At 54.8% G+C, this 26,039-nt stretch overlaps 1 protein-coding gene across 9 annotated transcripts in view; it reads left to right on the top strand.

Moving 5' to 3' along the window:
* The window catches only part of MPRIP (myosin phosphatase Rho interacting protein), an 89,226-nt gene that overhangs the window by 33,304 nt on the left and 29,883 nt on the right, over positions 1 to 26,039 (top strand). For 3 of the 9 annotated variants that reach the window (XM_080386627.1, XM_080386629.1, XM_080386628.1), the window contains exons 4-13: positions 3,216 to 3,367; positions 6,397 to 6,481; positions 11,023 to 11,233; positions 12,247 to 12,763; positions 18,537 to 18,678; positions 19,239 to 19,355; positions 21,844 to 21,900; positions 23,219 to 23,287; positions 23,512 to 23,601; positions 24,033 to 24,142. In XM_080386627.1, coding sequence (XP_080242753.1) covers positions 3,216 to 3,367; positions 6,397 to 6,481; positions 11,023 to 11,233; positions 12,247 to 12,763; positions 18,537 to 18,678; positions 19,239 to 19,355; positions 21,844 to 21,900; positions 23,219 to 23,287; positions 23,512 to 23,601; positions 24,033 to 24,142 — 1,550 coding nt within the window. Of the gene's footprint in view, positions 1 to 3,215; positions 3,368 to 6,396; positions 6,482 to 11,022; positions 11,234 to 12,246; positions 12,764 to 18,536; positions 18,679 to 19,238; positions 19,356 to 21,843; positions 21,901 to 23,218; positions 23,288 to 23,511; positions 23,602 to 24,032; positions 24,143 to 26,039 lie in introns of those variants that run through there. The other 6 variants (XM_080386632.1, XM_080386634.1, XM_080386635.1 and 3 more) reach the window with 4 other exon arrangements.

Here is a 26,039-nt window from a genome sequence, read left to right as displayed (position 1 = left end):
CAGCAACACAATTGTTTCTTGGCTGCGGTTCCTTTGCTGGTACTGGCAGTGTGGAGAGCTGTAGCTGCTCATATGGTGCAGGTGCTGCCTTCCCTGTGCCGGCACGTGGTGAGCGGCGGGGGGCTGCGCCACTTGCCAGGCTGGGGGTGGCCGGTAGCACCGAGGAGAGATGCTGCTTGTGGTGGTGCCTGTAATAGTGTTCTCTGCTGGTGCACCCTGCCGTGCTGCCTGGCACACCCAGGCACCAGATCCAGTGGCAGGGTAGCTGTGTTCTGTCCCATGGACAGCAGCATGAGAAAGGGTAAAGGCAGGGTCAATGCCTGGGGACGGGGCTGTCCCCAAGGAGGTGACCAGCAGAAGCCAGCAGCTGGAGCCCGAGCTGAGCCTGAGCGTCCACTCCTGCCTTGCCCAGACACGAAGCCTCCCCATAGCTCCGGGGTCTGACGCTGGGTTCCACCATGTATCAAAGCACCTGCTCTTCAAAGGGCTGGTTGGAGTCCCAGCCTTGTTACTGCTCTGGCGTCTCTGCCGTGTAACACCTCCCAGCTCTTGCATTTATTTATTCCCCTCCAGTTGCTGGAGCCATGCAGTCCTCACCTGGCCTGGGACCAGCTCTGCTTATCCTTCCCCAGGGATCCCCAGCCCTGAGAAACCCCCCAGCACAGGTGCTCAGAGGCAGGGAAGGGGTCTGTGTGTCCTCATCCCCTGCTGCAGAGCCTCTCCCGTCTCCCCTGCTCCCACGCCACCGACCCACAGCTGCGGCATGCGAAGGCTGTCCCTCTTCTGCTTCCTTGGGGACAGCAGCCATGCACCATTGCCAGCTCCTTCGCCGGGATCCCCGGCTGATTTCGAGGCACTCCTGGGGTGCAGCGCTGCCCGAGCCCTGTCCTTTTCTTCGCTGGAGTTTGTGTGTGTGCACACGCGTTTCCACCTGGCACCATTTGCATTTCGCCTTGCTTCAAAGTGGCTGCGCTGCCTTCAAGGAAGGAAATAAATGGTGTAAAGGAATTTACATCCTGAGCGAGGGAGGCTGCTGGTTCGTCAGGTTTTATCTGCTGCTGAGAGGTGCAGGGGGGCTGCTGTGGGGTGGGGGGTTCATCCCTGGTGCCCATCCTGTCCCTGGCTGCAGGTGCAAGGGGGGCAATCCCAGCTTTTCTTGCAGCCCCTCTCCTGGTGTCCCGGCTCAGAGGCGCGGTGGTGGACGGGGATCCATGTGTTGGGCTGTGCAAGATGCCACTGTTCACCCTCACAAGGAGGGGTGCGCAGCAAAACCACTTCATGGGGCTGGCCCGATGGGGGAGCAGACCTGCTCCTCCGCTCCGGGCACGCTTGGGTCAGGGCTGGGTGTGATCAGCAGGGGAAACTGCCCTGAACGCTGCCGTGGGGTCAAAGAGGGAGGAGAGCTGTCTCCTCCTAGGCCAGCTCCCTGCCAAATCCCTGTGGGGCCTCCCAGGGAGCAGAGGGGGGCCTGTGGCACGTGGGACCGAGTGGCCCAGGGTACCCATGAGAGACTGGGGCTCCCTCCTGGAGCTGCCCTCATCCCCTTTCTCCCTGGTCCGGGTTGCGTTCCCTGGTGCAAAACTGTGGGTGGGGAAGGGGATTGGACCCAGACCTCACAGTCCTGAGAGCACTGGCTGCGACGAAGGCCAACAAAACAAAAATGTTCCTAAGACTACTTGGAGCAGGAGAAAGTTTTTCCGTTGGGTTTTTATCGCTCCCGGAAAGCGGGGTTTTATTTTTGTTGTCTAAGACAAAAAATCCTCTTAGAAGCCGACAACCTGCGGCAGTGCAGGGCGGGCGGCTGTGCGTGTGCCGTGCCAGGGGTCTGGGCTCAGCTTCCCTTTCTCTCCCTCCTTCTATCCCATGGGGTCTGTGGATGCTGATGCTGGTTTCCATGAATGAAGAGAGGAGGTTTTGGTGTCCCTGGTGTACAACCAGTCCCGATTGTGTGCCTACACTGGACACTGATGCTGCAGCACCCGTGAGGGCTCTATGCCACCCCTGGGCTGTTGTAGGATGTTCCCACCTGGGGACACAGCTGCAGGGAAAGCCCTTTTCCTGGGGAAGGGGACTCATTCCCACAGCCCACAGATGGGTAAACCAGGGAGCCTGGGGGGCTGATCTGAATTTCCTAGGGTCATGGGCTGGGGCCATCGAGCTGTCCCCAGCTGCCCCTTCTTTGCATGGCGCAGGCTGCTTTTGGAGGGGTTTTACTAGCAGGGGAGCTGGTTTCCGTGGTAAAAACCTTAACAGCATCTGCCGAAAATCCATCTCCCCGTTGGCCTGGCCATCTAGAGGGCACCAGGAGGCTTTGGCAGGGCAAGGAGGTGGCCATGGGCTGCTTTGGGTGCTCCTGTGACGCTGTCATCAGTTTGGAGGGGTCCCTCTGCCTGGTCATTTATGCCCCAGGTACAGGTTTGTGCCAGGGTGCAGGGGGAGCCCCAGTGTCACTAAGTTTGCTGGGGCAGAAGTAGGGTGGGCAGGGGGGAGACATGGCATCGCTGCTCAGGGAGGGAAGGCTGCGGGTGGCTGTGCTGTAATCGGATGAACCGGCGCCGCTCCAGATGGGCCTGTCAGCTCTCGTCTGCGCTGACACCCTTCTGGGTCCCTCCGCATCCCCTTAGTCTGGGGGGGGGGGGCACTGCCTGTCCCACTCTGCTGTGTCTGCTTGGAGCAAGAGGGTCAGGAGGTGAGACTCTTTGCAAAGCCCATCAGACAGATAAGGTCTCTTCTGTGCTGCTCTCCCTCCCTGGCAATGTCCATGTTTTGTTAGCTTTAATGGGAAAAACCTGGCACATGCGTGTCTGTAGTGCCTCAGCCTTTCAGTGCTGAGGGCAGTGGGGCCTTGCTGCTTTGCCACCCCTTTGCCCCACGTGCTACCCCACCACCCCAGATGGGTTGGAAACCCAAAAGCTGGCCACTCAGTGCCTTGCCTGGGTGTCCCCATGCTGCAGCAGGGCAGCCATCCTTCCCTGGGTGTTTGGCGTAGGAGTGTTTCGCTGGCAGGAGTTGTGCCTGCTGGGCTGTGTCCCCAGGTGTGTGACACAGGGCTTCGCTGTGTGCTGGCATGGTGCACAGGTGGGTATGGGTACTCGTGGGCAAAGCATCTTGGTGTGTAGGATCCCCATGTCCACCAGGAGAGGTTTTAGGACTCAACTCCGCACTCATCTGCTCTCCTCTTCTTAAATGTTACTCCTTTCTCTTTCCCCTTGCAGCCAACCACCCTCCCACAGGGCACCATCAACATGAACCAGTGCACGGATGTGGTGGATGGGGAGAGCCGGACAGGGCAGAAATTCTCCTTGTGCATCCTGACACCGGAGAAAGAGCACTTCATCCGGGCTGAGAACAAGGAGATCATCAGCGGGTGAGTGCAGATCTGGGGATGAGCCACCACTGGGATCTTCCCTTAGCCGGGAGGAAGAGGAGGGCAGGTAGGACCTTGCCCCAGGCCAGGTGCGGTGGGAGTGCGTACCCAGGCTGATCTCTGAGTGCCCATCACAGCCTGCTGCAGGGACAGTCCTGGGGGCCGGGTGTAGCTGCTGCCTTGGGGTCAGCTCCAGTCTTCTCCAACTTTTTGGCAAGGACAGGGTTTCCTTCCCCTTCCCCTTCCCCACTCCCCTGCCTGGCAGACCCCTGCCATTGCCTGGTGCTTTGCAGCTGAGCAGGGGCCTAAGCACCCACTGAGCCACCAGATTTATGGTGTGAGCAGGACTGATTTCAGCAGAGACCTGTGTAGCCATCCTTTATTTGTCTTTGCTCCACGCCTAGTGTGTGTGCTTGGTCATGCCGGGCTGGAGTGTGAGGCTCCCCAACACGCCGGCCACCTTTCAGAGCCAGTGCTTAAGGAAGCTCAGCCTCTGCCAGGAGCCTGAGAGCCAGGCCCTGGAGCTGAGATCCTCCTGAATCACTTGTTTCTTACAAAGGCCACTGTTTCATGGTTTTGTTGTCTGCCAATGGGCAGCATCCTGCTCCCAGCTGCAGAAACAACACTCCCAGTGTCTTTTACCCCAGAGGATGAGCTGAGCTATGCTGGAGCATTTGTGGGATGCTCAGAGGATACATCAGGTGCCAAGGTGCTGCTCGGCTGGCCATGGCAGCTTCAGCCCCAGCAGAAGGTAGCTGTTTACTTGCTAGGGAAGAAGCTTGTCCACAGGGTGAACATCAGGACAGGCTTGGAGCTGATGGGTGCGGGGGGTGAGCCCAACGGTGCTTTTAGGACCATCTGATCAGGTACCCAGCCCGCTGGCACAGGTCCTGTCCACACACCAGTGGTAGGTCCCATAGTCCTGGAGCTGGCGTGTCAGACCCTGGGAGCCGTACGCCATGGTTCTGGTCCATCCCTGGGCAGATGTGGCCTCTTGGGGCTGTCTGCTCTGCATTTGCCCCGTCCCTGTTCGGACTTGCCTTCACAGTGCCCACCTTGCCCCGCTTCGCTCGCTCCCTGCATGGGATGCAGCCCATCCTCCTGGTCCCAGTGGAGCATCTGACCTCTGACGATGATTAAAATATCATTGCTCATAGGAGTGCCTGCTGCTGGGGTGCAGTTGCACAGCAACACTGAAGGTTAAACCACTAAAACGAGCAAATTGCGGTAGATTCCCTGACTCCAGGTGCTGGATGGTGACCTAGGAACATCCTCGTCCATCTCACATGCCAGCTTGGGTCGAAGCCGGTGCTGGTGAGGGTGCAGAGCTGCGGGAGAGCCGAGCTGCCAGCGCACAGCAATGGGCTGGGATGGTGCTGCTGCTCACCTGTGAGCGTTTCCCTTGTGGGATGTCTGGGGCTCAGTGCCTCCCTCCCAGAATTCGCTGACATTTGAAACTAGAGCAGGAAGCTGAAGGGATGAAGCGCTTGCTCTTTCCCACTCTTCCCAAGGCGTGATGTCACCTGCTTGCCCGAGCCCTGGCAGCAGCAGAGTCGGTGCTTTCTGTTGAGATGATTTCTATTTCCAAGCATTTCCTTTGGTTGTGACTCCCTCCGTTTTGGTAAATACTGGCCGAAATAGGCATTTTTCTACCAAGAGCTTGGGATTTTAATCAGATGAATGTTGAAACTTCGCTGCTCTACTGAGACGTGAGCATAGGCGATCCCTGCTCCGTGGCCCCATTTGCAGCAGTGGGGTTGCAGCGGCTGCGGGGCCGGCTTACAGAGGCACAGGGGAATCACGGCACGGAGGAGCCAGCTCTCCTGCAGCCAAGGCAGGAGCAATGGCTACTCCCCAAAACATGGCCAACCCACACGCCTTGCTCTCTTCTCCTTCTCCCCAAACTCCAGTTTGCAGCTCAGCCTTTTGTTGCCAGTCCTGCCCACCACACGGGAGGGAGAGGCATTGTAGAGCAAGGTGGGGCTGATTTATTGTTCATTGGCCCGGCACTGGATTTTGAAGCAGCACGTTTGCTCCTGACTGCAAGCATTAATCATCCCGAAACAGTCCTGCTCCGGGTCCAAGCCAGGCGGGTTTCATTTGCAGTTGCAGCACGACAGGAAGATTTCCCTGGCCGGGGGAGAATTTGTTTTACGTTTGTTGCATGCTTCTGGCATTTATTGCTTAACCAAAACCCACTTGATGTGGTCATCTGAAAACGCTTTACAGCAGCAGCGTGCAAAATGGGGGGAACAGGAGAGGGAAGCAGGGACATCTGAAGCAGGAATGTTTCCCAGGGGTCCACAGATCCCTGTGGAGTTCACAAGAGATGCAGGGGCAGGTCATCAGGCCGCAGTGGGAGGGCACAGGAAGGTCCCCCAGAGAAGCAGTTTGTGCAGGGGATGGACTTCTCCATGCCAAGTTCACGCTGCTTTTTCTTGGACAAAAGTGCCTTGTGTGCAGTGTGCGGGCATTGGCATCACTGAAGGGGAAGGTCCCCCCAGAGGCTCTGTCCTTCTCGGCTGTCTTTCAGAATCCTTGAATCCCTGTCCCATGTCAGCCTTGGCCACGGCCTTGCTCTTGCAGCGAGTGGGGTTTGAGCCAAAGCACTCTGGGGTCATCCCTCCTCCCCGCCTGTCCTGCCTTGCTTTTCCCCCAGGAACGGGCTGGGATGATTTCTGGGTACTGTTTACCATGTTGAGCCTGACGAGGTTGGAGAAGCTGAGCTCCTCTGCGTGCCCAGCCCCAGCTCAGGGGTGTGCTTATGGCCAAGTTACAAACCCCGGGAGGCTGGGGTTGGGGGTGAAATGTGGATGCTCCGTCTCTGGAGCTTTGCAGGCAGCTGGAGGAGGGATGGGGCAGCATCTCCCCGGGCAGTGTGGTCAGAGTCACCTGCGGAGGGGAACAGCTTTGGGGTCTGCAGCCTGTGGGAGGCTGTCTTGCACCCCATGATGGCGCGCGAGCATCGCTCCCGTCCCTGTGCGCTGCCCTTGGGCACAGACCTCACCCTCTGCTTTCTCTGCCTGCAGATGGCTGGAGATGCTGATAGTCTATCCGAGGACAAACAAGCAGAACCAGAAGAAGAAGAGGAAGGTAGAGCCCCCAACTCCCCAGGTAACCCCACGGGGACACACACTGTCACCCAGTCCCTTGCCCCCCTCTCAGGGCCATGGCATTGCCCTGCTCCTGGGGGAGATGCCCCCCCCTCCCAAACCAGCCAGACCAGCAGGCTGCCAGCCTGGCAATGCTGCTGGCATGGAGGGTGAGAGCCAGGGTGAGCCAGGGCAGCAGGTCGGCGTGAATTAATTCCTGCTCATCACTTCCCAGGGTCACATGCTGCTTTCCTGGCTGCCTTGGGGCCACATTTAACTCCCCCCAGGCGCTGTCTTGTGGCACTGGCCCCCACACACACTGTCCCAGGAGCGGCTGCGAAGCTGCGTGGTCCCCTTGGGGGACCAGGGAGAGGTGCTGGCTGTTCACGGGCCATTTTGGCAGAAACAGGATGAAATTCCATCGGGCTCCGGTTACCCCCTTCGAGATGACCCTAGAGATAATGGGAATGAAAGGAAAATACTAAAGGCCAGGGCCAGGCTGGGAGCTCCGGGGGCTGGAGCCGGGCTCTCCAGGGACCCAGCGGTGGCTTCGTGCTCACTTTGACTATAAATGGTAAAAAGTGGGGCTGTCCGTGACTCACTGGTTCCTGCCGGGCTCCCATGTGGCCAGAGTGGGGGAGAATCCCACAGATGGGGAACGTGACCCCAGGGCCACCCTCGTCCCTCGCCGGGGATGAGAACAGCCGCGTCCCCGAGACCGCCTGACCTCTGGGCACGTGTCCCGCTGCTGTGGGGGACCGGCTGGGAGGGCTCCTCCGGCTGAGCTGGGCTGCAGCACTGGGGGACTGAAACCAGCACCAGGGCTCCCCTGAGGCCCAGTTTTCAGGTCCCGTTCGATGAAGTCTCCAGGGTGCTCCTGGTGCAAACTGGGTCATGCGTGGGTTTTGTACAACGTTCATTTGAATCGGGTTTCCACCACTCCATCAGATTAAGAGGTTCTGGGCAACAGGAAGAAAAAACGGGGGAGAAGATGATGCTTTTTTGCACAGCAAGCTTGAAGTCTGAGCTACCCTCTGCCAAGGGCTGGGACTGTCACAGCCCCTTGAGTGGTGGCTCTGGTGATGCTTTAGGGAAGGTCTCTTCTCCCTCCATGGCCAAGAGTTGACACGTTGTGAGTTGCAAATCGTCAAGCCCCAGGGTGGGGGCTGCCGCATTCTGGGTACCCCAGTGAGCTGATGCAGCAGCGCAGGGATGCTCACCCCATCCCTGGCTCAACACTAAATACAGGCTGGGTTCAGGAGGGGGACGGGGCAGAGAGAAGGGGCGCAGAGCCAGAAAAACATCATTCTGGGTTACGTTTCATCACCATGGCAACTTCTTGGAAACTGTACAGGATCCGAGCTCCTGAGCACCAAATAAGGGAAGCAGCTGCGGGAAGGATGCTGGCTCCCCACGGCCAGACAGGCTCCCCAGGTACTTGGGGGAGCCTGGGGACACTTTTCCCCACCTTGGCAGGGGGTGAGCCATCCCACACGAGCTCAAGCTCAGGCTTGTGCGGGAGGGAGTGGGGTGGTCCACCCCAGTCCCCATCCTGCTCACTGCTCTCCTTCCACCCAATCCATCCCATCGCTCCCAGCCCCATGGCACCAGAAGAAGATTCTAATTCACTTTTCTGAAAACAACCTCCATGTGGGTGGGACCTGCTACCAGACGGATGCTGCGTTGCATCGGGTGCTCATGAGCAACCTGTAAAGGCAGAAGAATCATCTTTCCTTTGTCTCCTGAATCATGTTGATGCAGGTGGCTGGTCTGGGGAAGGAGAGAGGATACCGGGGAGAGAATCAACACCAAATCCCCCTCTGTGAAATGGCTTCTCCTGAATTTGGCTGCTGTTCAGCTTGCTTTCTGTGTGCCGGCGGAGAAAGCCTAATTTCTTTCTAAAGACGGCTGCACACTAATCTGGCAGCAGATCGTGTCTGAGAGCCACTCAGGCAGGGATGGACACCTCTATGGTTCGAAAGAAAAATTTTAAAACAATAGATATTTCTGCTTTTTCTCAATCCTACACGTAGTTTCTCCTTGTCCATGTTACAGCAGAGCTTGGCTGCAGCTGAGCACTCCTGGGGCATCAGGGCCATTTTCAGCTTCCTCCATCATTTTGCATCTTCCACCTGCAAAATCACTGGGGTGGGAGCAATGCAGGTGAAGCTGGGCATATTGCTGCAGCTGCAGGTTTTTGGACATGTTGTTAGGTGCAAGCCTAGAAATGTTTTAATCTTTGCTTTGCAAGCAGGTTGCAGTCTTGGTGGGGAAAGAGGGCAGGTTTCTCTTGCAGCTTTTGCCGTCCTCTGGCAGAGTGGTGCGGGCAGCAGGAGAGACTGGGCTGCCTTTGCCTGCTGTACCTGGGAAATTGAGGCAGGATTTCAGGCTGAAATGTGGGATTTGAGGCACTGCCCTCTGTTTGCACAGGGGTGTGGCAGGCTCGGCTAAGCAGAGCGTGCCCAGACACACTTCAGGCAACTGAAGGCTGGTTTGGTTGATTTTGGTGCACACTCCTTTTTGGAGCTGTTCATAGCACTGAGCAGCAAAGAGTTAATTTCTCTGCTTGCTTATAGACTGCTTTTTGGCCCTCATATCTCTGTCTAATTAAATACATATCTACAAATAATTATACGGGGGTGTGAGTAAGGGATATATAAAAATATATATCCTGAGCGGGTGATGAGCTTTGGGCTTTCAGTTCAATGAGAGTTGTTGAGGGTGGAAGGGACCTGGGAGATTGTCTGGTCTGACCTCTTGCTCAAGCAGGGTCCCCTTGAGTGGCATGCCCATGAACTCTGGATTGTTTACCTCCAGCACTGCATTCCCTTAAAGTGAAATTTCCCAGGGGATTTCTTTTAAAAATTGAGGTCATTTGCTGCTTGTTGTGGCCGCGCATGGAGCCAGGACCCACTCCCTGGGAGATCCCCAGTGGCTCCGGCACAGCCTTGCAAATGCCAGTTTGGAGGTGCAGGGCTAAAACCCCCGGTGGTTTGCTGATGTGGGAGGGGGGACAGAGGGGATGTTCTTCGCAGCCTGTGTCCCCAGCCCATGGCTGCCAGCTTGGGTGCTCCTGGATTCCCCCTGCTCCATGGAAAGGGAACAAGTAGCTGAGAAAATCTCCACAGTCTGAAGACTTTGGAGGGGGGAGGTCGTTGTCATTGATTTATTGGTGGCTTTAAGGAAAATAATCTGCTAATGCAGAAGCTTAATACAGCAACAGCAAAACATCTGCCAATGAATAAAGCCAAACCCTAAACGAGTTGTGAAAGCTGCTGCCTCCCCTGGTGTGTGCACCAAATCTGGGCTGTCCGGGCTGTGGCCACCAAAACTGCATCATCTGAGGGACTCCAGACCCCCTTGTTAGCCAGAGAAGCATTTAAGATGAGGGGTATTGTTTTAAAATAGCATAAAGCTCAATGCAACATTGTGTTTCCATTTTAAAACAAGCAGCCTCTTGGGTAACCGAAGTGGCTGGGAGGAGTACAGCACCGGTTGGGTTTTATTCTTTTTATCAGTGGCCTGTAGCAAACCAGCTGTGACAGATGAACAGCGCAGCTGCTGGTGACTGGGAATTAATTTTCTCCTCCGTCCTGTGTCCTTTGGTTTTTTGATGTTAGTTATAACACTGAGAAAATGCGGTCCTGGCAAATGGGACCCAGGAGAGAAGCCTGGTATTGGTCTGTGTGTGTGAAAGGCAGAGACAGCCCGCGGAGGGACCAGGGATGTGCAGAAGGACCAGGGACATGCAGGGGAAAATGGAGCATGCTGTATTTATTTGCATCAATTACAGAGGGTGCACTGTCACCCCAAACTGGGTTCTGGTGGAGGTGAGGGGAGCATTTCCAGGTTCCCTGTGAGTGAGGACTGACAGACCCGTTTCTCCGTGGGTCTGCGGTGTTGCACATGAATTTAGGCGCAAAGCCCCACACATGCACCGGGTGAGCATTGGGAAGAGCTGCTGAGCTGGAGCGTAAGTGGAGCCATGTGGGACCCTGCACACTGGGAAGAGTCAGGGCTCCGCTCGGGGCTGGGCTGCGTGACCACAAGGTGGGCTTTTCCCGAGGGGTTACGTGGAGGTGGCCACAGCGTCCTGCACGCCGTGCTGGGAGGGATGGTTCCTATTCCAAACAAAGCCAGCAAGCCCCTCCGCTGCTCAGCGCCGGCTGAAGGTCTCCTTCACTTACCAGCTTGCCTTTACTCTGGATCTTTTCCCAGTTGGATGCGTGGGGAGGTGCAGCTGGTTTGAGGAGCCCTCCCCAGGGAGGGACAGTGAGGGACATCTCTCTCACTGTAAGAGCGGTGATGGTCCCTTTGGCCAGAGAGGTCCTGTCCCCCTGACGCGCTGCCCTGGGGCAGGGTTTCCACCTGCAAGCTTGTCCCCTTGCGAATGTGGCAGTGGCACATGGCTGAGCAGCCCCGTCCCTGTCCTGTTGTGGCATGCATTGTGAGCAACACCCAAGCTGTGTGGCGCCCATGGCACCAGGGACAGCCCCATGGGGACCCTGGGTGCGGAGCTGGGACAAACCCCTCTAACCCTGCTGTCTCCCCTGTTGTCTTTAGGAACCTGGTCCTGCTAAGATGGCCGTGACCAGCAGCAACATCCCCAGTGCAGAGAAGGTCCCTGCCACCAAGTCCACGCTTTGGCAGGAAGAAATGAGGGGCAAAGACCAAGCGGACGGGAGCAGCAGCATCAGCCCAGCGCAGAGCCCTGTGCAAGGCCAGGCTGGGGCTGCCAGCTCCCTGAAGGATCCCGTGCTGGACAGCAAGGAAGGTGAGGGACCAGGGTGCCAGTACTGGTGTGATGCTGCAATGACCTGGTTCGGGTAGCTGAGCTGGCAGAAAACCACTGTAGACGGAGAAATTTTCTGTGGATTTGGTTCCTGGAGCATCCCAGCAAGGAGGGGGAGGCAGACCACACCCCTGCTGTGCAGGGACCTGAGCAAGGCATTACAGGCTGGAGTTTAGAAAGGAAAAAAATTGCTTCACATGCTGGAAAATCGCAGCTTGGGACCCATTTCTACCCCGGCAGGGAGATGGGGCTGCCTGCCCTTGCAGGCAACACTGTCCTTGTGCTGGGGTGGGGAAAGCCTTTTCTCACCCGTCTGAATCCCTGCCTGGGGCACCCAGAGGGTGCAGGGCCATTCTGTGCTCAGCCTGGGGTTTGGGGGGGCTGCCAAGCCCTGAGTGCTGCTTCCTTCTCTGGGCCCCGCGTCAGGGCCCTGTTTGTGTTTGGTCTCCCCGATGAGTCCCTGGAAGAGGCTGTGCCTGTGGCATTGTTCTGCTTGGAACAATAGGGCTGGGGCCTCTTCCTGCTGGGGCCACGGGCAGACCCCAGGTGCTGCGGCCGTTCCCTTTATCTGCCCACTCAGAGGGGGCGATGCTTTCCACCCACTCGTGGCTGCCAGGAGCAAGGTGTCCATCGCCTTGTGCCCACGGAGACGTGGCCAGTGCCAGGTTGGGAAGGATGGGGATGACGGTGGGTGCAGAGTGGTGACTGCAGCTGTCCCTTTCTTGGTTTGAAGGTTTAGGTCTTTCATCCTTGCAAGTCTGACCCAAGGGTTGGACCAGCATCCCCAGTTCTCTGCAGACCATCGCACCATCTCCATGGGCATGAGGGGTGGCCAGGTTCGAGAAGCCAAGGGTGCAAGAGGTGGCACAGCACAGGGCTGGGGCCCAAACCGTCTTTGCTTTTTTTCTGCCCCTGTCCTGGGTGGAATCGGGGTGTTCTTTGTTAAAGTGGAACTTGGACTTGAAACCAAGTGCAGTGACTTCTCTGTCCCTTAGACGAGAGCTCCATGAATGGAGAGCGGATAGACTGTGGGCGGAAGACGCGTGTTGAGAGCGGGTACTTTTCCTTGGAGAAGACCAAGCAAGACTCGAAGCTGGAAGAGCAGCAGCTGCCGCCCCCACCAAGCCCACCCAGCCCCAGCACCCCAAACAACAGGTACAGTTATCCCAAATCGCCCTCGCAGGAGCATGCCCAGCCCTTTCCTTCCCCAGGTACCCGATCAGGCGACCGAATGATTCACAGCTTCTCTCTGAACTCCTTGGACTCGAAGAGCAGTTGCCTCATGCACAAGGACTCCAGCAGCAGAGATGTAGGAAGGGGAGCTGAAAAATCGGGGCGTCCCCTTTCTTTTAAAGCCAGCCGGCAGTACACCACCCTGGCCGACGTTCCCAAGGCCATTAGGATCAGTAATCGTGAGGCCTTCCAGGTGGAGAGGAAGCGGCTAGAGCGGAGAACCCGGGCCCGTAGCCCTGGGAGAGAAGAAGTGGCCCGGCTCTTTGGCAGTGAGAGAAGGTAAGGGATGAGTGGCTGGTCCCCTTGCATGCTTGCAACGGCAGCAAAGCTGTGTCCCCACCACCGCCCTGGACAGAGAAGGTGGCATTTGCCAGGTGAAGCCCCTTTTTATTACAGTGCTCCTGGGTTTAAGGATGCCCATCCACCCCGACCAGGAGCTGGGATGTCCTTAGTAGTGCCGGCAGGCGGGTGTCACCCTGCCTGGCTGCTCCGGGGACAGCTGGCTGAGATGGTTGATGTTTGGTGGCTGTATTTGCAAGCAAGCCCACCCTCTCCATCCCCTCCCTGGCATGGCACACGCTGGCAGCTGGTACCATTAATTAGGTTAGCTCTCTAAATGGTGTTAGTGCCGGGTGCGTTACGCAACTGCCTAATGAGCTGAAAGAGGTTTCAAAATGTCATGGCATTAATCTGGGAGAGGAGAGGCGGGTGCAGTGCCAAGGCAGGGCGCAGCGGGCTGCAAAACAGCTTAGTGCGGAGGAGGATGGGGAGGGCGTCCACACGCACGCCTGTACTGCGCACCGGCGTGCTTGGCGCTTTCCAGGCGAGGCAAAGGACAGGCTCGACTTGCCCTGGGAAAGATGCATTTGTGCAGTGAAGGCAGCAGAGCAAACCGGGAGACAGGCCCCAGGCGAGAGGGCTGCCTGCCAGTCTGATTTTCTTGCCCTGGTTTTCCTCCGGGCATGTTCTCTCTCGCACGGTTTCAGCAGGCGCTTCTCTTCCATTTCTTCCCAGCCCCTAAAGGATTGTTTTCCAGCCTGGCTTCCAGAGCTGGGAGCAGGTCTGGGAAGCATGGTGTAACTTTGTACTGGTGTTGCTGGTCGGCAGGAGGATCCCAAACTGAGCCCAGCCCCAACAGCCTGCACAGGGAGTGCTGGATGGGAAATAAAAGAGAGGAGCACGGGTTTGACTTTCTCTGCCTCAGGAACTGGGTCTTCCCCAGGATTAAGGAGAGGGATGCCACATGGGTCCCTTGGTCACCTGGGCTGGGGCTGGGAAGAGGCTGGTGACTGCTGGTTTGTAGGCTGAACTGGTGCAGCCTGTTGGCTCAGGTGTGGGTGAGGTTGTGTCCCTGCTGGGTTTGCTTGCACAGGATGCCCTGGCCAGCACCTGCATTCCTCCGAGGTCCCTTGCTCAAGCCCTGGGGGGATCGTGCAGCACTGGGATCCAGAACAGAGCTGGGATATGCCAGCTGAGGACAGGGAGGAGCAGATTTACAGGCAGATAACAGGGCCCAGGAGAGGAAGCTGTTGCCAGAGACTGTCCTTTTGTCAGCCCCACTCATTGCCTGCTGGTGGGTGCCTTTTCCAAGGAAAGTCTCTTTCTTACCAGCCCAGCTGGGCTCCTGGAGCTGTTACCAGGTGTTTTTGCTTTATCAATATTGGCAAAAATTCCCTTACGTCAGCCCAGGGCCTTTATCAGAGCAGGATGGGTGTGGGGGGAGGAGCAGGTGCTGCACCAGGTTTGCACGTGGGTGCTTGCCCGTGGGGCTGAGCCCGTCCAGTGTTCATTTGCGAGGGTGGTGATTGGCAGAGCAGGGCGAGGGTTCCCTGCCTGCTGGAGGGTTTGGCTGGGTTTGGCTGGAGGTTGCAGCCCGTGGCCCTGGAGGAGTGTGCCCTGCGCAGGGATGGCTCGGCGGGCAGTGTATGGGGACAGGCACGTTTGCTTTTTCCTCCGGTAACCTGGGAATTGGTCCGGGCAGGTGGAGAGGCTGTGTGTCCCGGAGCTGGGGTGTTGGAGCGTGTAGGTGGGCTCGGCAGGGCACAGCAAGGCAGTCCAGTGTACCACCAGAGAATTAACATTCACCAGCACCCTGCTCAGCTTGGCTTGGCTGCTTTTTAAATTTGAGTTTACTTAGTCCACATATCCCTGTCATTTTTCTCCCCTGAGCTCAGTCTGTGCTGTTTGAGGTTGAGCAAATACAATAACTGACTTCCATGCTGTGGGGTCAGCTTTTTCCCCCTGGGTCTAACACCATTTCTAATAATCCTTCTCAGTAACCCACTAACATGTCCAGGAACGCTTGCCTGAAATCACTTGCCCGAATGCCAATCCCATAGGCGCCAGCCGGGCATCGTTCAGATCTGCCTTTCATCCCTCGGTGCAGCCAAACAAGCTTGCTCTGATTCTGTTGGTATTTTTGGCTCGTTCTCCGCCCCCCCCCTTTTTTTTTTTGTTTTGTTTACCTACCATGATCAGTGCGAGTGTCAGAGCTATGGATGGAAAAAAAAATAATTTTAGGTACCCGGTGCTGCATCCTGAGTGACACACCTGTAGGCTTAGCTCCAGATGAAGCCGTTGTTCAAGGCTTCTCGTCCTGTTCCCTTATAGTAAGAGGTATTACGTGACTTAAGTGCAGGACTGTGCTGGAAATTTTCCCTGTTGACCGTTTATACCTGATGCTGGCTCCACGCCCCATGCAGCTGCCTGAGCTCACAGCCACTCAAACATGAATCAGAAACCAGGACATAATCGCTGGGATTTTGGCGGAGCGACAGAGTGCGAGTTCCCTCTGCTGGCACACGGGCAGGACGGGGCTGCCAGCACCGCTGCCCACACCTCAGGCATCCGTCCCCATTTATCCCAGCAGGGCTCTGCAGCTGCAGGGATTAATCCTGGCACATCCCAGCGGCTTTGGGAAGGAGACCACCAGCGGGGTGGGGAGTCCTTTGGGTGCAGAGACCCAGAGCCCCTTCCTCTGGGTGTGCGGCTGCAGGCTCGTCCACCTCCTGCAGCTCCCCGGGGAGCACTAGAATTTCTGGGTGGCAGGCTTGGCTTTCCTTGCACACTTCCAGGGATGCAGCCTCTAAAACCGTGGCTTTCCTGGTTGACCCCGTGTTCTGCGCATGCTGGCAAGAGTCTGCTCTGGCATCTGCCGGATCCGCTGTAGGAGCGTGGTCAGGGGGCTGAGGCGTATCTCTAGCTTCCATAAATAGCAAAGCTGCCTGAAATAGCTTAAAAGACTTTTCTTTCTCAAATTCCTTCTCTGAATTCTTGAAATGTACGGCTCTGCTCTGAATGCTGCTTCTACCCGTAGAGAGGAGTGCCTGCTCTCCCAAGTATAGTTTGTTTTTTCTTGTAAAACTATCCTCTTGGTTTTTGTGGACCTTTGGGGAAATTCCTCTTCCTTTTCCTGACACTCACTGTCTTTCTTGCTTTTAAATAATGAATGAATCCAATAAAAACAAGCCCTTTCTTCCAATCAAAGAAAATCACTGTAATGATAGCTCATGCTGGTCTTTATAGCTTTCCTTCCCAGTGCACGCAGCCCTCCACCTAACAGCTGAGATCTGCAGCTTGGGTTTAGTGGCCTGGAAAAGATTAACAGCCTGCATGGCCGAGGAATTCCTTGGGATGAGCTTTGTTAGTTGAGGAAGCACTAAATGGCACCGCAGCTTTTAAAATGTGTCTCTGTACCTGTCCGCAGCCTTGTTTGGTCCACACAGAGCTGCTCTTCAGAGGGAGCAGCTCTCTCCTTGGCACGGTGGGGAGGAGAGGAGAGCCCTTCCCCTCCCCATCCCCCCAGGATCTCTAGCAGTAGCCTCTCTGAAACATTGAGCTAAAGGAAAAAAAAAAAATGATTCTTTCCTGTAATCTGGATGATATTAACCCTTGGGGCTGTGATTTGGTTGCAGTGATTTATTTTTCTCCTCCCTTTTTCAATGACAAATTACTGGAATGATTTTGATTTTGTTTTGTATGTAGATGCAGATATATAATTTCCTCTTCTGTTCATTCATTTTCCAGCCTTGTTTTCTTCCAGGTCTTGTTGCTCTCCACCTTCTCCTGCTGTGTTGCTGTGTGACGTGTCCACCTTTACTTCGCCTGCTTCGCTACCATCTCATCTCAATCTCAAGCCGTAGAACAACCTGGTGGTGCAGCCCCTTTCATGAGAAATCAACCTGCTTTTAATTTTGTTTTATGGTTTTTGGTTGGGTTGTTTTTTATTTTTTTCTCCTGATTTGTTTTTCTTCAGGCACACACCTAATAGGGCACAGACAATGTTAATTCATGGACCTCTTACTCCCTTCTAAACTGAGACTCAGAGAAGGCTGGGCCAGTGTAAAAAGCGTTAAAAAATCGTGACTCCAAAACAGTTCTCCATCGGCTGGCTTACACGAATGCACATCTCCTGAGCAGAACATCCCAGGGGGATTGAAAGCTCTGCATGAGCCCGGGATCTGCCCACTCCCAGTCTGCAAACTGGGAGGCAGCAGGGGCTGAATAGATGTCTCATAAAAACATCAGAGAGATTGGAATTTACAAAGCAGAGTCTTCCCCACCAATGTTGTCCCTTCTCTTTGGTTATGGGCTTTGGTGCGTGGTCCTGGCAGCCTCTCTCTGAGCAGCAGTGGGGGCCCCCAGCTCGCTGGGGGGGGATGTGATAGGCTCAGACTTTTGTCTCACTTACAGAATTTGGTGCAAATGTTGGTTGAAAACTGAACATCTCATGATTTTTGAGCCCTTAACCTGGTGTTCCTTTTTGTGGGAAGTGTTAAAACCGATTTTTTCAATAACCTGTTTCCCCTCATGTGGTTGCCATTGTGATTTTCATGCACGTTAGAGGTTCACATGGAGCAAGCAGCCCTGAGTTTAGGTGCGGCACACGTGGGTCCAAATTGTGCGTCAGGAACACACTCGGACTGAGCTTTTTAGGGAGGTTTGAAATTGAGCTTTAAACCTCACAGCTTGGAGCTCAGCTGGGGGGTATGTTGGTGGTGGGCTACTGCTGCATGTTCCCAGGTTGTGATTAAAGACCTGAGGTTGATACCTGCCCCCGAACCGCTGGACACACAAGCATAGACACCAGCAGGTCCTTTGAAAAATCCAGTATTTCCTCACCTGTGGGTCAGTGAGCAATTTTTCATGCTGAAATGGTGCTTTTAATTCCACCTGCAAAGGTTTGTTGTTTGCTCCTTCTTAGGAGCATCCCATGTAGGCTTGGTCCGGGGTTGGCTCCAGCTCCATCCACATTTTTTCATAGTTCTCCTCCATCCTTGGAGACATAAGTGCCGTGGTGCGATGGGCCACCAAGGTGCTGTTTGAGAGCTCACATTGTGCTCCCTGCTGTTCATACTGGCTTTGCAGACCAGTTTGAGAGGAGGGTAGAGCCCTGGGGTTTTGCAGGGGATGCCCTGTTGTGCCTGCACAGATTGCTCCTCATCCCTTCATGCCTCTTCAGCTGGCACAGCCTGCAAGCCAGACCCGTTGTCTGGAGGCATCTACGGACACTCCTCACTCAGTGCAGCACTGGGGAGGTTACCTGCGTGGGGCTGAGGTTTTGCAGGGTGCTATTGCAGTGAACCCGTAGCCACCCCTTTACCTCTGCACCCCAGCTTGGTCTGATGTGTCTCTGCTCTGTGGCCTGGGGGGCCGTCACCAGCTGCAGTGCTAGGGAGTAAAGACAAAGCTTAAGTCAAAGCTGTTCAATAATCCTTGCTTCTCAAAGGGCTGTAAAATATACAAGTAAAAAGTTACTGCTGGTTTTGCAAGGGTTTTCTAAATATTTAAGGAAATACTATTCTGAGCTGAGTAGCATGAGGTTTTTCCCCACTTTGGCCATGGGTAGAATGATACATGTCAGATCGGGGTGTTTTGCCCTGGATTTGTGCATGCTGGAGCTTGCAGAGGAACAGGGACCCAAAGCCAAGTGTGAGCGAACACTGGGTCGAGCAATTCTGCAGCCTTACATTTGTGGGATTGTACAGCTCAGCACAGTTGCTGTTCTGGTCTTTAAACCGCCTTTGGTTTCCCCTTTATCTCTGTTTTCCAGGCGATCCCAGGTAATTGAAAAATTTGAGGCATTAGATATTGAGAACGCGGAGCACATGGAAACGAATGTGTCGGCCGGGGCTGCCCTTTCCAGCGAGACGCGGCAGGGCAGGAGCGAGAAGAGGGTTTTCCCACGGAAACGGGTAAGCTGCTCAGCCGAGGTCTCACCGTGGGGTTTGGAGGATGGCACCTGGGATCCGGCAGCCCAGCACAGAGGGTTTAGCTATAGGGTTTAGCTATAGGGTTTGTCCCTGGGTGGAACAGGGGATCTGGAGTCGCAGGCAGGCACATGCAGGAGCCAAACCGCTGTGGGTGCTCAGTCTGCGCTGGTTTGCTGCTTGCTGCTCCGCTCCCTTGGCCCAGCTGCAGATCAGAGTGGGAAATCAGGTTGTCTTTTTTTTTTTTTTTTTTCCTTCCTCCAAAATAGAAAGAGGGAAACTTCAGATCTGGCATGGCAGGACACATCAGGATGGGTTGAAGTAACAAAAGAAACAGGCAATCTTCAGAGTCCCAGATACGGTTAGGTATATTGGGAACAAATTAATGCCTGAAAGGACAAAAAAAAAAGTATTGCCAATGAAATGACACTTGTTCTGAGCCTGAGATGCCCCTTAAATAATGTGGATTTTTGTGCCATGAGCCAAGAGAGTGGGACTTGCTGTCCTAGTTCCTGCACTGTTCTGGGCTAATGCTGTTTACACAGGACTTCGCTTGCGAAGGTGCAGCTGTGGGCGCCATCCTGGATGTGTCTGCATCTCCTCTGTCCCCGCATCGCCGGGCAAAGTCACTGGACAGAAGGTCCACAGAGTCCTCTATGACGGTGAGCTACCAGGGCCATGTCCTCTGCGGTGGGGGAGGCTGTGAGGGGCCTTTCCCAGGGAGGTCCAGAGAAAACTGGACTGTCTGCTGCTTTCGCCAAAGCCAGCACGTAGGACATGGGATGGACTCAGATTTGGAGCAGGTTTCAGTGACCTGAATCAGGTGTGACCGACCCTGACAGTCACAGGGGCTCAGCGGGGGGAGAGCTGTGTTTTTCGCCTGTTCCCTTCTACTGTTGCAGAAATTAAAATGCAGAGTCTGGCGAGGAGTCCTTTTCCTTAAAGTACAGCAGCAGCTTGGAAAGCAGATCCCCGTTTTGCTAATTGTTTTCCTCTGGATTGCTCCGTTTCCTCAGTGCTTTGCTTGGTATGTCAGACCCTAATTCTGTAGGTCACCCTGGAGATGTTGGGTCACGTCGCCTGGCCAGAGTCCCTCTTTGCCCTGTGCTGTCCCCCTGAACTGGCAGAGACTGCAGCACAGCATTTCCAGCTCAGCAGAGGGTCAGTGCAATTTTCTGGACTCAGACCAGGTGCTGGGTCATGACTGATGCATTTTCAGAGAGCTAATGTGGCCCGGCTTTCTAATGCCTCTTCCTTGATGTTTGTGCAGTTGCAAGTGGGTGTGAGTGGGACGAAGGCTGCGAGGAAGGGCTGAACCTGCCCTCCTGAGCTTTCCTCCCTTTGCATATTTCAAATGCTCACCAGACCTGGAGGCAAACAGTACAGAGCAAACACAAAATTGCTATCCTCTCACCGCCCTTCTGTAGGAACAAAATAAATACACGTGCTAATCTCTCAAAAAGATTACAGACCTATTGTAAATACAAGCTGCATTTTTTGTGGATGGACAGCTTCTGTTCAAGGACTTCTCAGAAAAATGCAGTAGCTTGGCATTTCTGTAGCTTTTCATGTAGACTTGTACAGCCACAAGAGTGATTTTTAAATTCTTGGTGGTAATAAAGAGGTGCAGTAAGTGCACGTTAAATGGCAAAGCACATCATCTAGTGAAGACAAGAAAATTATGCAGTCAGTGGGAAGAAAACCTTTTCCTTGGCATTAAGTACACCTTTATTGTGCCACTCCTGTTATAAAAGTGGCAACATATGAAAAATGTGCACGCCTGCTGGCTTGCAGCGGTGATTGCAAGACTCTCCCCTACCCATTGGGTTCTCTGTGTCAGATCAGATCAGTTTTCCATCAGGATAAAAGCTGAGGGAGAGTTCATCCCTTGTTAGGCTCCGTAGCTGTGGCTTGTGCTGCGTGGGTATCTCTTCCATCAAGTGCTTCATCCGTTTTGGGTTTCTAATGTCTACACCCTGCAGTGGCAGCTGGTCCCAAACTTCTCATGCTTCAGCAGCTTTGCAGCTTCAGGCAAAGCCCGTGCTCTCCTGCCTGCCCGAGCACTCGGGGAAAGCAGCTGGGTTTCTGTGGAGGAGCAGGACCTGCAGGAGAAACCTTCCCCCTCCAGTGCTTCTGTAGCATGTCGCTGCAGCCCAGTCTGAAACACATGCATATACTGCTTAGCAGCACCGTTCCTCCATGGATGCTCCTACAGGTTTGCTTACATTTTGGAGAAAACCAAGAGGTGTAGTAAAGTAGTATGAATGCTGCTAAAGAGGGATTTATCTGCTTTTGTGGAAGATTCTTGCCCTGTGCTTCTTCCTAGTTGATAAATAACAAGCCTGTGAAAAACTGTAACTCTTGCAATCCTTCTGTTTTCCTTCTCTGCAAAGTGCATGGTTGGGAGCCAGTTATTTTTGATCCAAAATGTAGATTCTTTGCTTGACGCTCTCCTGCAGTACAGGAAAGGGCTTTAACAGGACCCAGACCCCAAGAGCACGAACCCACCTGCACTTTGGCAGGGAAGAAGCAGGTGGGTGGTGGTATTGCGCTCGCAGGATAGGTTGGGGCTAAGATCAGGATTCCCAGCTCTCACAGCCACCTTCAGAGATGGACGTAGTCATTGCAAATGCAATTTTCTCTATAGTTTGTTCGTGGCTTATCACTGCCTTGTCCTCAGGTCCTGGTGGGGCTTGGTGGGTTTATTGCCCGCAGCCGCATCACAGCCGAGGCTGCTCAGGCTGGCGTCTGTCCACTCCCTCGATAGCACATAGTTCTTCTTTCATAATATATAATAGAGGGACAAAACTGCCTGCGGTCTTGCCAGTTCCTTGTTTCCCTTCATCTGTAATGCTGGTGTAGCAGTAGGAAATTGCAAGAGAAAAGCTAGGAAGAAAACAGCCTGAATAAACCATACAGCAGGTCTCTCTTGTTCTGGGAGCAAATGGTTAGCCACCACGCAGTGCAATGATACAGTTTGGACTGGATGACCTTTAAAGGTCCCTTCTAACCCAAACTATTCTACAGTTCTGTTAATGAAACTGTTGCTAGCCTCTTTTATTGCTGCGCTGTGTTTTATCGAGCCGCTGCTGTTGTCTTTTGGGCCCAAATGCTTCCCACCCCTCTGATCGCCTCTCTCCTTTCTTGCAGCCCGACCTGCTGAACTTCAAGAAGGGCTGGTTGACAAAGCAGTACGAGGACGGACAGGTGAGAGTCCTGGTTTCTGGCGGCTGATGCTCTCTCTGACATCTCAAAATGATGCTCCAAGTGGGAGAAACCAGTTGTAGGTGCTTGGGCAGAACACTGACAGGGAATTTGTAGAACTCTCTGGAGCCAGGCAGCAGTGGCTGCGTGCAAGCCCTGTGCAAACGGTGTTTGTCTCGGAGCAGGAATAGCTGGTTCTCTGTCCCGGGGAGATTTCAAAGCCCCACAGCTGGATATTGTGTCGTGGGTTTCTAGGGAGCCAGGGCAGCTTGAATAGCAGCACTGGTTTCAAGTTCCTGTTCTCTATTAGGCTCATCTCCCTTGCGACCCAGCAACCTCTTTGGCGTCAGTAATGAGGCTCAGATCAGGTCTCTGGAGTGCTGGAGAAAAGACAAGGCCAAGAAATAAATAAATGTCTCTGAGTTGGCACTGGGAAGCAGCCACTGCCGCTTTCCTCCTGTCCATTCCCGGAGGAATGTGGGATGTGCCGCCCTATCGAAGGCTCAGAGACAGGCAGTGTGCCGAGGCAGCGTGGGTGCCCTGGCTGGTTGCAAACTGCCCCTTCCCTGGATTTGCTTCCCTCCTGCTCAGCCCATGGAGGAAGAGTGAGGGCACCTTGCCCGTGGCTGTGAGCACCGTGGCCAGGGCTCCGCTGAGTGTCCCCACTGGTGTGCTGTGCCCTGGGGCTGAGGGCACGTCTGTAGGCAGCCAGAGGGAGAATCAGCTGCTGGAGCGAGCGCTTTGTTAGCTGAAACTGCCTTGGGTAAGCCTGTGCCTCACCGGGAGTCTGCAGAAGGCGTATTCCTGTAGAGCAAGGGCCAAGAACAGGCTCCAGCCCAGTTCCTAGGTTCTTCGTTCATTCTACTGCTTCATCTGCAACATGAATGTTTTACTCTTGAGTTTTGGGTTTTTTTGAAAAAAGTCCCTCCAGGGTGTTAAGTGCAATCACTAAAAGTGTCATCCTTGCCAGCAGAGCTAATAGGAAGGCTCCAGCTGCCCCCGTGGCTCTCACCGTGTTTCACTGCCACACGCAGGGTTGGTGCTGCCGGGGGTCTGGCACTTTGCCGATGCAGCGGTGCTGAGAAAATCAGGGTCCTGGCGGTGCAAACCATCACGGTGTCCCATGCATTGCTGCCTGTCCGGGTCTCCCCTTCGCCCCCGGGGGGCCTGTTGGTGAAGCTGGGTGTGGAGCTGGGAGGGGAGAGGCTGCGAGCTGCCTCCCTGCGGGATGTCTCTGCTGGGTGGCCTGTGACAAGCTGCTCAGGCCTCGCTGTTTGGGAAGGTGCAGGATTGTCATTGTTCTGTCTTGGTTGTTTCCTAGTGGAAGAAGCACTGGTTTGTGCTGACTGACCAGAGCCTGAGATACTACCGGGATTCCGTGGCAGAGGAGGTAATTGTCTTCCCCATCGGTGTTTACCCATCGCTCTGCATCCAGGGGAGCCACAGGTGCTCCCAAACTGATCCTAACGGGTTGTCTTCCCAGATGCCAAGGTCCTGGAGCATCGCCCTTCAGGGCTTTGTGCTTCTTGAGGACCTGCTGCTTGCCTCCCTGTGAGCCCACCGTGCTTTGGGCTTGCAAAGCATTATGGCTTATTTTACCTCTTCCCTCTGCAGGCAGCTGACCTGGATGGAGAAATTGATTTATCCACATGCTACGATGTTACCGAGTACCCGGTTCAGCGAAACTACGGCTTCCAGATCCACGTAAGGAAAACTTGAGGAGGAGGAAGAGTCTGGCTGCAGGACAGTTGATCTGGTGGCTCATGCTGTGCTGCCACTTGGAGATGCTCGTCCGTGGCACCTAAGAGAGGCCACTCGGCATCACCCACAGTGCTCCAGAGAGCTGCAGCCTTGGGTTGGAGAGCCAGTTTTTTGGCTGGGGGAAGAGCAAGAGAGAAGGGGAAGGTTTTGTCTCTACCTTAGGATCTCAGCTATGCCAAAACTGGCCTGGTTGCTGAGAAATGCTAGTTCCCACTGTGTGCTGGGGGATGGAGGGGCTGGCTGCGGTCTCCATGCAGCCAGCAAGCAGTGCCCCACACTGGGTGCTCAGGGCTGGGTGCAGGGTGGTATGGCAGGGGGTGGGAAGGTGCTGGTGTCTGCAATCAGCTGCTCTGAGCTGATCCTGCTCTCCACAGACGAAGGAAGGGGAGTTCACCCTCTCTGCCATGACATCGGGCATTCGCCGCAACTGGATCCAGACCATCATGAAGCACGTCCGCCCCACCACTGCTCCTGATGTAACAAGGTAAAGGGGGGAGTTTAGCAGCCCCTGCATTTGTCTGGTTTGCTATGCAGGAGTAATTTTTCCCTTATCCCTTTTCTTCCCTCTTTCCGAGCCTGTCTGTTCCTGGAAGCTGCAGCGCGTTCTGACATCCCTCTCTCTGGGCTTAATTTGGATACGCTTTGTGGGGATGCTGATATGCTGAGTTACTCTTACGCGTGCAGATTTCAAAGAGGGTTGAAAATGTGGCTTTAATTTGTGCATAGGAGTATGAAATACTGTTCCTATATCAAGGCTCCTCTGGATTCCCACCAGGTATTGTGAAACCACTTGGATTCAGTTGTGCTGGGTTCCCCCTTTCCTCTGGCTACTGTTCAGCATGAGCTGCCCATCCCCTCCACGGGTCACGGCAGCACGAGCCCAGGGTTCAATTTAGAAGCTGTTTGGCTCTGATATATTTTAAACTCCAGCCAGCAGATCGTCTTCCCTCCTCTTTTGATCTTCCAGATAGCTGCCGCAGCTTGTTTCCCCTTGTGCCTTAGTAATGCTCGCGTCTCCTCCTGCCATCAGTGCCAGAGGAAGGGACCCCCTGCTTCACAGAGTACCTTCTGTGAGCGCTTGTGGCTGCGGGTGAAGGGTGTTTGACCTCACAGCTAACCGTGCCAGCCACATTCGTATGGGCCACCTCTTACAGGCTTCGTGGACACGGCCGCACCGTTAACTCCATCTCCTGTCCTTACCGTAGCTGCAACGAGCAGGTTTTTGCCAGGTTTGTCCCAGCGTTGATGGAATGGCTCTTCTCACCCGGTGCTGTTGACCTGGAGATGCTCCAGCCTCTCCTTCCCCATCCCGCTTGGCACTCAGCCACTCTTTCCCAGCCCTGCCCGAGCTCTGGTGGATCTCGCGGGGGTCTCGGGGAAGCCACCTCTCTCCTCACTCCTGTGTATGTTTGATTTCCATGCAATCCCAGGAAAAACTTCTCTTTGAAACTATCCGTGCTGAAGCCCAGGTTGGAAAACTGTGTTCTCTCCTGTATTAACGTTTTGTGGTTTGTATATCTCGTGATTCACTGCATGCTCCTCCTTTCTGCACCTCGGATGGGAAGGCCTGCAGTTTCCATTTATTTTTCTTTCTTTTTTCGCCGTCCCCCTCCTCCCCACCCCACCCCCTTTTTTTTTTTTTTTTTTTGTCTTTAAATAAAAGCCAGAGAGAAGGGAAGAAGCAACCTGGTCTTGACACTTGATTTCCCCACACTGGTATCTTCCGATGTGACTAGATAGGAAGATGAAGACCAAGGAGATTTGAGGGGACCTCTCTGCCTGTAAAGAACCGGCTATATTTATAGCCTAACAGGTTACTGCAGCACGGTGGTCCTGTGCTCGCTGTCTTTGCATCTGCCCCAAGCCCACATGAAGTGGTTTGACTTGGCTCACCCTCGTGGGAGGGTCCAAGCGCGGGTACCAGTTGGGCAGTAACTTGTTACGCTGCATAAGTAGAAGGTGACTCTCAGTCTCCCAGCTGGGGAAGAAGAGGGTGCGCTTCTGGTGTTTTCCACCGAGCTGGTTGTGGATGGGGTAGGGTCTGGCGTGGGTTAGTCACGTTGCTGAGTTGTTGCTGTGAGCTGCAGGGCTGTGCCATGTGTGAAGCAGGGCTGTGTTCACCCGCTGCCTGCTCACAAGCCCTTTGCCGTGTGCTGGGGGATCTCAGCCCATCCCGCCTGGCTTGGGGCACGTCATTAACACCCACACCCGGGGAGCGGCTTGGGAACAGGGCTGCTGGGAAGCCAAAGGACAGACTGCCAAAGGCTCGTGATGGAGAGGTGGTGAATGTCTGCAGAGCGCAGCCAGGGTGCAAGAGGGAAGTTAGTGTGGATGCTGGGCTGTGCCGGGAGGGCAGCGATGTTCACCCCATCCCTGGGGCC

The sequence above is a fragment of the Falco punctatus genome (assembly GCF_963210335.1).
Source record: "Falco punctatus genome assembly, chromosome: 4".
Lineage (NCBI taxonomy): Eukaryota > Metazoa > Chordata > Aves > Falconiformes > Falconidae > Falco > Falco punctatus.
The sequence above is the reverse complement of the archived record's forward strand: the minus strand, read 5'-3'. Positions and strand labels throughout refer to the sequence as shown.